Source organism: Pectinophora gossypiella, chromosome 2, assembly GCF_024362695.1.
Source record: "Pectinophora gossypiella chromosome 2, ilPecGoss1.1, whole genome shotgun sequence".
NCBI lineage: Eukaryota > Metazoa > Arthropoda > Insecta > Lepidoptera > Gelechiidae > Pectinophora > Pectinophora gossypiella.
This window is the reverse complement of record NC_065405.1, coordinates 5,246,446-5,256,072: the sequence shown is the minus strand read 5'-3', so window position 1 is coordinate 5,256,072 and position 9,627 is coordinate 5,246,446. Positions and strand designations below refer to the sequence as shown.

Genomic DNA, 9,627 nt, shown 5'->3' with positions numbered 1-9,627 from the left:
TCTGTGTTTAAAATAAATAAACGATCCACTCGGTTGGACACGCAAGAAACCAGTATTTAAAATCCATTTAAATCCTAGTAGTCCTACTTAGGTCTGCACGTATGAGCCTTATACTGTATTACACATGCGTCTCGACCTCTCCGGCCTTTCAAGGTTGCGATAACATCATCAGCGTTTTTACCTCAACCATTACCGACACGGGATGAACAAAAACAATGAAACAACACCATTAGTTTAATTTCGCCAATTTTCCGTCTAACTTTAGCTTCGGTGTCGTCGTCTCGTATGGCCAAGAATTTACTGATCTCTGCTGTACTCCGCAACCCTTAAATCCTTGCCCACTACTCAATTCTACACATTTCTTGCAATAGAACTCCCTAACTTCTCCATCGGACATCTTCCTGTGGATCTTCCCGGGAGGATTCGGTCTCCTTCTCGTCATAGAATACGGGTCTCTTCCATTGTCAGGATTCCAATTGTTGATATTGTGATAGAAATTCGCCGGCTTCCAATTCATAGGATACGCAATTACGTTTGGGTATGTATCGGCGTCGTCGCGAATGTCTCGGCTGACGAATATGGAATCTGGATAGATTTTGTTTTTAGTTCGTGTGTCTGGTGTCCTTATTTGCGTGGTTTCGACGGATTTGTAACTCTTGATCACAGGGACTTCCCCACTGTCATCTTTATTTTGGTTTGGTTGGCCTATATTGTAGGTAAGCGTGCCGTCTGCTGCGAAATAAATAAAATATTTTTTACACAGTCAAAGGATTCAGCATTTGTTGCTCCGCCAATGAATATTTTTGTTACCTATCGGTACTTTCCGTTCATTATAGAAAAGTTGATACGTCGCAACTATGACAATAACTTCACATTATAATGCAATCATAATTAACACGAATACATTTACTCGAAACAAGTCTACGTGATTACTCATAACATCGTCATCAGCATTTATTATAATATTTATTTATTTATAAAATTGCGGTGAAGGAAAACATCGTGAGGAAACCCACATTCCTGAGAAATGCATTTTCGAAGGTATGTGACCTAACCTGTTTTGGGCTGGTTTTCCCTTCACGGGTTGGACGATCAGACAGATAGTCGCTTTTATAAAAAAAACAGAACTGTCAAATCTTCAGTTTAGGTAAGCGGACCCTGTGAAAAACGGGATAATGCTAGGGAGATGCTGATGATTTATTTATAAAATTATTTAGCCTGTGACAATGATTCAGAAGCATAATTATGCATCCCACAACTGTAATGTCTCAATTTTCCTATTTGCATTGATATCAAGAACGGTTTCGAGCACTATCACGGCACTTGGAACCCTATCTCTTTTCTTTAGATTCAATTTGTCGAATACCATAATCAGACATGATACTAAAAGTACGTGGTCGGTGGTGGTCGTGAATGTTCTACAAACTAAAGTCGGGGTTTATCGGGGTCATCTTAGACTATGTACTTTTAAAAATATTACTTATTTTATTTTTTACACAAATGCAAGAAGACTTATAAGTTTCATGTTCAAGAACGCCGAAAAACGCAAATTACAAAGATTTTTATTATTTAACACTATACATAAACAGCCTATATACGTCCCACTGCTGGGCACAGGCCTCCCCTCAATCAGCCGGAGTTGGTGGTCCACTGCGGGTTGGTGGACAACCCTGAACACTATGAACACTATGTTCATTATTATCATGTTCATATTGAACACTATGTTCAGCTGCTTTATTCTATATTTATTTTTATCCCCTTCTCTATACGTCACAATTCAAAACCACCTAATGATTTTGTACTAAAAGCACACAAATGTACTAGATCTTCTGATAGTTGCTCTTGTCATAAATTAAATAAAGCTAATACTGTCAAATACCTAGGGGTGCAGATTGACGATCGTCTTTGCTGGAACAAGCAGATAGATTACATTTCTACTAAGGTTGTACACCTGATATACATCTTTAAGTTATTAAGAAATAGTGCCTGTAGTGAAGTACTAAGAATGACTTATAATGCATTGTGTCAGTCTATAATCTCATATTGCATACCAGTATGGGGCGGTGCGATTAAAAGTGGCATGCTAAAAGTGGAAAGAGCACAAAGAGCGGTATTAAAAGTGGTGTCAAAAAAGCCGTTTATATACCCTACAGAACAACTTTATTTGGATTGCAAAGTCCTAACTGTCAGGAAACTCTTTGTGCTAAAATCAGTCTTACGCGTGCATAAAATAACGCCACCATCTGACAAATCACAACGTAGGAATGCCTTGCCTGCTGTCCCGCATAAAACTGGATTCACTGAACATCATTTCTATGTCTTGGGCTCCTTATTATATAGAAAAATCGATAAAATTCTAAGTCTAAGGGATCTAAATAAATATGAAGTTAAACATAAAGTCGTAAATTGGATTCTTAATTTGAACTACTCTAAAACTGAGGAACTATTGAAATTCATTGCATAATCTGCTTACTTGACCAATGTGTTATTTGCTTTTACATACAAATCTTAACCTAGCTTTGTTGCTAACGCAGTTGCCCTGTTATTTTTCACAAATCCTTAATACATAATTGCACACGTACATGCGTTAGTGGAAGCTGCTTATAGCACGATAGCAGTTTCTGAACCCAAGACAACATTTAAGTCGTAGGGCTATCGCAAACACTCACACAGTTACACACAAACACACACACACACACTAATATATACACATACACACACACACACACACAAACCCAATTTACATACAAAATGCATGTTTATTTGTTCTTATTTAAGCACAGTTTATTGTCAAATAAATTCAGTTTAACAATGGTCTGCCTAAACTGATGTTATAAAAGATGTAATTGCTGAACACTGCTCCCTGAGATACAGGTCTCCTAGTTCAGGTAGCAGGGTTATACTTCTGTAGCATTTGTGTGTCCTAGCTGTAGCACCCAATGTTGTGTCGATCTTTTCTATGACAATAAACAATTATTTTTTTTTTTTTTTTTTTTTTTATTTTTTTTATTTTTTTATTATTTTATTTCTCATATATGAGATCACGCCTATTCTTCAATTTTTTGTCTCTTCGTTTTTTACTCTCCTACGGGGACCACAAAATTCGACTACTACGATTTTGTCACACCTTCGTATTCTTTTATGGGCCCTGTTTTAGATATCTTCTATTGACTTTGGCTTCTTACTTAATTCTACAATGATGATGCTTGGAAGTCTTACCATTTCCATTGCTGGTAATTCCCCTGCGGTTGTTGTTCTTCAGTTTGGTAGACACTACTATTGTATGTTTCACTTCAACATCTTCATCATCAGTTTTGCTCGTGCTGGTATCAGAAATAACTGACGTAGGGTCTTCCTCGAAATCTACTTTTGTTGATACGCCTTTACTTAGTTCTATTAGAGCTGAAAATTGAATATTTAGAAATATTACTACAGAACAGTTTTATGTAAAACATACATACATAAACTCACGGCCGTAATCCCTAATGGGGTGAGCAGAGCCACAAGTAATCAAAGACAACTTGCAGCGACTGTTGATGCGATATCGTAAGCTGGATGTGATTAACCTTATGGTGATAAGGGATCAGCCTATCGCCCACAACAGTAGTCCATCATATTAGAAAGGACACAATCCCTCTGTCAGCAAAAGTAACTTAATAAGTACTCTGAATATAGAAATTAATTAATGCATATTTTGAACACTTGTTTTCCAGAAACAACAGGAAATGCAAACTTTTTTTGGTTTTAATCAAAGCTTTTGCTGCCTTTCGTAAACTTACAATTTGCAAACCCTTCATTTGAAAATTGATTTCATTTGTACTGATTTTCCAGAAATAGTTTTCCCTTTTCACCGGAGGCCAAGGTCAGCTATGGTGTTAAGTTCCATTATAATTACCCTTAAATAGCTTTTATTGAGCGTTACCATTGTCAACTGAATTGAATATATTACAATGGATACATTTCCCCTTTGGGTCAAAAATAAATTGTGAAAATCATTGCTTATTGTATTTATTGCATAAGTCTTTTATAAAGTCGATAGTGTTAGAGGTATGAAAATTTGAAATTATTTTGTTTTACTTATATAAATAATAAAATAATGACTATGAAACTTAGTCTCGTCTGACACCTATATACGTCCCACTGCTGAGCACAGGACTCCCCTCAATCAACCGGAGGGGGTATAGAGCATACTCCACCACGCTGCTCCAATGCGGGTTGGTGGAGGTGTTTTTACGGCTAATAGCCGGGACCGACGGCTTAACGTGCCCTCCGAAGCACGGAATCATCTTACTTTTTCGGATAATCAGGTGATTCAAGCCTGAAAAGTCCTTACCAAACAAAGGACAGTCTCACAAAGTGATTTTGACAATGTCCCCATCGGGAATCGAACCCGGACCTCCAGATCGTGAGCCTAACGCTCTAACCACTATACCACGGAGGCTGTTAAACTTAACTAAACTTAGTAAGTAATCAAATGTATCGATCACACCTTTGATATCTAGATGCTTCGTCTTCCGCTATCGTGTGGGTTGTGAGGTGGAGTACCAACCTCATCAAACCTGGTGTCAGGGTTATTATTGAGCCGCAAAAAGTCCCTGACATGACTCATGAAACGACTACTTACTTACATCAGTAAATAGTAAGCGGGACCAACAGCTTAACGTGCCTTCCGAAGCACGGATCATCTTACTTTCGGACAATCAGGTGATCAGCCTGTAATATCCTAACCAAATAATAACCTAACCTAACCAAACTAGGGACCACAAAGTAATTTTTGTGATATTTCCCCACCGGGATTCGAACCCAGGACCTTCGGATCGTGAGCCCAATGCTCAACCACTGGACCACGGAGGTCGTCTTCTAGATGCTAAGAATGTTCCATTTCTAGGCAAATACGAAAGTACAACCACAACAACTCAAAAACTCAACAACAATAATATGAATCAAATTGTATTTATGCTTTTGTTTCTGTGTACATTAAACTTTTAAATGCATACGTACATAATATCACGCCGATTCCCGATGGGGTAGGCAGAGACCACGGAATTCCACTTACTACGATCCTGTCACACCACTTTCGCTTCCTCCACTCTCATCAAAGTCTTCATACATGCTCGCCGATTCAGAGCACTTTTCACCTGGTCTTCCTTTACAACATCCTGGATTTGATCGCGGTATGTACGCGGTATGTACGCTTAGGCTTGCCTCTTCCAACTTTATCACTAGTACCCGCATAATAAAGAGCGCATCGTAAGAAATAAATACACTTTCACGTTAAGGACCAGTGGGGGTTAAAAAAGCACATGAAAGCAATTCATCTAAAAATACAATATTGTCATTTGACATTTGTTTGCAATGCGCACTTACTATTATATATGCGAAAATGTCAAATTGCAATATTGCTTTTTTAGATGAATTGTAAGTATGTGGCCTATTTAGACTCCCTTGATGTTTTTTAAAATCCAAAACCTATTGAGTCTGGAAACCCTAGCCTTACGAGGATATAACAGATATTAAAAAAAACCTACCGCACAATAAGACGCACAGAAACACCCTCATGATGAAGATGTCGCCGTGATATCACCGTGTTGTCACCGAACAAGTAAACTGTGGTGTGCGTGTCACACGTATTTTATACAAACAACACAAATTGCACTATAAGCTGTGTCGCGAGGATGCTGGACAATTACTGACAAAGATCTCAGAAAATTGTCTCTTCTATTGTTGGGTTCTTTGCTAGTTTAGGTACAATATTGTGTAAATGAACGGCCTCTGTGGTCCAGTGGTTGAGCGTTGGGCTCACGATCTGGAGGTCCCGGGTTCCAATTCCGGTTGGAACATATCACAAAAATCACCTGTGTGATCCTTAGTTTGATTAAGACATTACAGGCTGATCACCTGATTGTCCAATAGTAAGATGATCCGTGCTTATAAGTAAGATGATAGAAAGTACGTGGTGGTTACATGACAGGAGCCTTTGGCAGCTGAATAATTACCCTGACACCAGGGTTGCTGAGGTTGGTAATCGACCTCTTAACCCACACGATAGAAGAAGAAGGAATTGTGTAAAAGAAGTAAGTATATATCCAAGGAGGAAAGAGAATAACGGATAACTTTTTGGCACAATCCTTTGCTAGGTAAATAACATAAAGAGCCTATGCTGACATAGAAGTAAAAAAACACGCAAATCAACAACGAAAAAGTTAATAGTTTCTGAAGTAACTTTGACAAAGCTACATGATCTAAACAGTAAATAACATAAGTAAGTATAGGGGTTGTTATCTGGGAGGCAATGAACCTATTTTAGTTTTTTTAGTATTTCGTTTTTGAGCTGATTTGCCACAAATTGCATTAACTGTTTAAGTATCCGGATAAATGGGGGGCGCTGAGGGCTCTAATCCGGTACGAAATTTAAGACAACAGGCCTGAGCGTGCCCCGTTGCGCGGGTGCTTCGGCTCAGAGCGTCTGAAACCTTTGGCCTCCTCCTCAGGCAATCGGATAGTGGGGTGTGTGAAGCTTACAACAGCACACTTCTTCATTGATAGATCTAGACACAAACATTATTACCGCTATACGAGTAGTGGATACCTTCTTAGTTCGCAAAAACAGGAGCTGAATTGACATAGCAAACCAGTTTAAGGCGACAAAAACTTAAATCAATTGACAAATACTAAAACATACATATCTGTCTAACGGTAAACTCTTAACTGATTAATCGATTTTGGCTATTGGAGCAGAAAACCAGAAATTAAATGTCAGATTTTTAATGTGAAACATTTCTTTAAGTGCATCTGAGAAAAAATAAATGTCCTCTGCTACTTTCTACTCGAATACTATCCTGGATATTATGGTTATAAAATAAAATTTAGAACATAACATTATTATTTTTAATTATACTTATCGTTTTGTTTTGTTTATTGTTTAGTTGGTAAGTTACATAGTCCTCTCAAACGGACCCAACTGTACCCTCAATCTCTATTCTTTTCAATTTGAGAGCCCTCAGTCTTTCCAATTTGTTTGTCCAAGTAATCACAACATGGCTATCGGAGGCTAATCTTCAAATAAGTCACCACTAATGGTAAAATCAAGGTACTTACTTAATGGTATGGTACTTGATTGTGGAGCCATGTCAGGGGCTTTTGGCGGCTCAATAATAACCCTGACACCAGGGTGGAGAAGGTTGGTAATTCACCTCACAACCCACACACGATAGGAGAAGACTTAATGGTAGTCAATAAATTATACTTTTTTACAAAGTCTTATCTAGATAAGCTTTACATCTTCGTTGCCCATCTAAGCGATAAATTAAGCAAGATCCATACAAAATTACGAACGTTGGTGTCTTCATCAAAAAAGTTGTTTTTTTTTTTCTAAAGCAGACAGACAACAGCAATACTTATAAAACAGGATATTGTTCAAAAAACAATAAAGTACAATTAAGTGTGTAGTCGGTAGCCGCATGAAATCATCTTAATTGCCGTTAGTATTTTAATAGTTTATATTAAATTAAAGTAGTGAGTGAGTAATGAGTCAGAAGTAACTATGGAAACAATTTAATAATAAACGTTGATTTTATCTACCTAGACCAGTGTTTCTAGTCATGCACTTAGATTAATATCATGCTGGTACCTACGGTCACGAGCATTAATATGTATACACTTTGGTACCATGTCACATTAACTTTTTTGACAAATTGAACTGTAAGTCTCACTAAATGTCATATATGTTAGTGCGACAGAGTCCTAAAGTGGGTACATTATATTGCTCAAGACTGTACACATTTCTTAGTATTTGTGCGAAGAGTGCGTTTCCAAATAATATGTTAGTATAAATAATTTAAAAAAAAATAGACAGACTTTATGATCTGTGAAATAAAAAGTAAGAAAAAAATAATATTTTGTTATTAAATACAATGTTGGAATGGCTTTTTGGCGGGAAACGGGAACGGGACAGTTGCTTTCTTCATTGAATAATCTAAATAATTAATACGAAGTGGTGTTTTGTGGTTAATGATCGCATTAAGTTAGTCGGAAGACATTCGCGAGTGTTATTATATCGGAGTATTCAATAAACAAAGTGTATCTGCCTATTTTCGCTTCGTGCCAGGAAGCCGCTACATAACTCGAAAGTTTATGCGGACTTTTGAGTTAATTCGTTTGGGGTTCGGAGTAGGAGTCTACTCCGAGGGTGGGGGCTTAGGTTTCATCATCATCACCTTTCATCATTTCATTAATCATCAAGAAAAAAAATACGTAAGACATGGCTGTATGGGCATAGTTCCCTTTGCCTTACCCTTCGGGGAAAACAAAAAAAAAACAATGTTGGAATCTAAATTCTGAAGAATTAAATTAAAATATTAAAATAGTCTCTTGTGGTGTAGTAATGAATGAGGGACTTTCTAGGTTACGTTCTTTGATAAAAAATATACATAGATGGCGCACAGATTTTCCTTCTAATTTCATGGGTGGGACTTATTATTTAATCTTTGTTTTAGGTATAAATGATGGCCCTTTTTATTACACCCAGGCACAAATATATCTTCCACCCATTATTATTCTGACCAAAATAAAGAGGAGTAACATAGGTAGCAACATCCTAATTAGATACATAATGTGATCCCAATATCAAGCAACAATTTATATTTTCGGCCAATAGGTTTAAATTATACTTTATTGCAACAAAAAGAAACCGTTGCACAGGTTTATCTAGCACTCGGGAAATTCTAATTTATCACGTATACAAATTCATCATCAGTATCATCACAATAATACAATTTATTATTATAAATTCAATTCATTGATCTAAATTATCAAATTTCGTCATTTTTTCTAAACGAGCAACGTTATGGAACTTTACACTAATGCCATCTAGTAAAATCTATCGAAGCTTTTGTAAAGCTCTGCTTGATAATTTTTATTCTCTATGCTATAGTTACGGTGTGTCGCTAGGTCAAAGTTTGTTTTAGTTCACCAGTGACTCGCTAGGTGGCAGTGCTAGAATCGCTTATTCTAATACGAGTAATCTGTACATTTATTTTAGTTGCATTTAAAAAAAAGACGAGAAAGACTACAGAGAGTATAAAATAAATTCGATGGAAAAAACTAAAAACTGAATACAAAAAGAATTCGCCCAACGTGGGGCTCGAACCCACGACCCTGAGATTAAGAGTCTCATGCTCTACCGACTGAGCTAGCCGGGCTGTGTTAGTACTGTTCAAATTATAGTTCTAGTGTCTTATACACATATGGAGAATCATGTCATGACAACGGTGGTCAACAAAACGTATTTTTTGCTTAAATTACTAAGGTTTGTTTGTTTGTTTGATTTGAAGATTCCGCTTCTGTTTTTTCACAGGATCCCCTGACAAATAAAATACATCCACATTTTTTTTTTTAAATTAACGTTCTAGTTAGGTAGGTTACCTACAAAACTACAGTTGAATACCTACCTAAAACGCAAAGATACAATAAAACAAATTTTATTACCTAGATACTTTTTAAAAAACAACATAGTTGTGACGGATGAGGTTGACCATTTTCTTGGTGTAGATGATCATGGGCACAGGTTGACCGAGTTCAAATGAAATGAAATCAAATCAAATATACTTCTTCTTCCTCTTTATTTAA

At 36.9% G+C, this 9,627-nt stretch overlaps 1 protein-coding gene and 1 non-coding gene across 2 annotated transcripts; both read right to left on the bottom strand.

Annotated features, from left to right (window-relative positions):
- Positions 1-220: 220 nt before the first annotated feature.
- LOC126372492 (uncharacterized) lies at positions 221-5,678 on the bottom strand. Its single transcript, XM_050018293.1, has 3 exons — positions 5,529-5,678; positions 3,220-3,402; positions 221-732 (listed from the first exon to the last, which is right to left on the bottom strand). The coding sequence occupies exons 1-3, from the start codon at positions 5,557-5,559 to the stop codon at positions 230-232; spliced, it is 717 nt and encodes a 238-aa protein (XP_049874250.1). The 5' UTR covers positions 5,560-5,678; the 3' UTR covers positions 221-229.
- Positions 5,679-9,127: 3,449 nt separating this feature from the next.
- On the bottom strand, positions 9,128-9,200 carry Trnak-cuu (transfer RNA lysine (anticodon CUU)). Its single transcript has one exon. It is a non-coding gene; the product is annotated as a tRNA-Lys (tRNA).
- Positions 9,201-9,627: the final 427 nt, after the last annotated feature.

Bases quoted from the DNA above. Each gene is read 5' to 3' on its own strand.
- LOC126372492 (XM_050018293.1), bottom strand. From the start codon at position 5,559: ATGAGGGTGTTTCTGTGCGTCTTATTGTGCG. The intron at 3,403-5,528 runs GTAGGTTTTTTT...TTCAATTTTCAG, and splicing joins TCTGTGCGTCTTATTGTGCG to CTCTAATAGAACTAAGTAAA. The intron at 733-3,219 runs GTAAGACTTCCA...TTTATTTCGCAG, and splicing joins AATTACCAGCAATGGAAATG to CAGACGGCACGCTTACCTAC.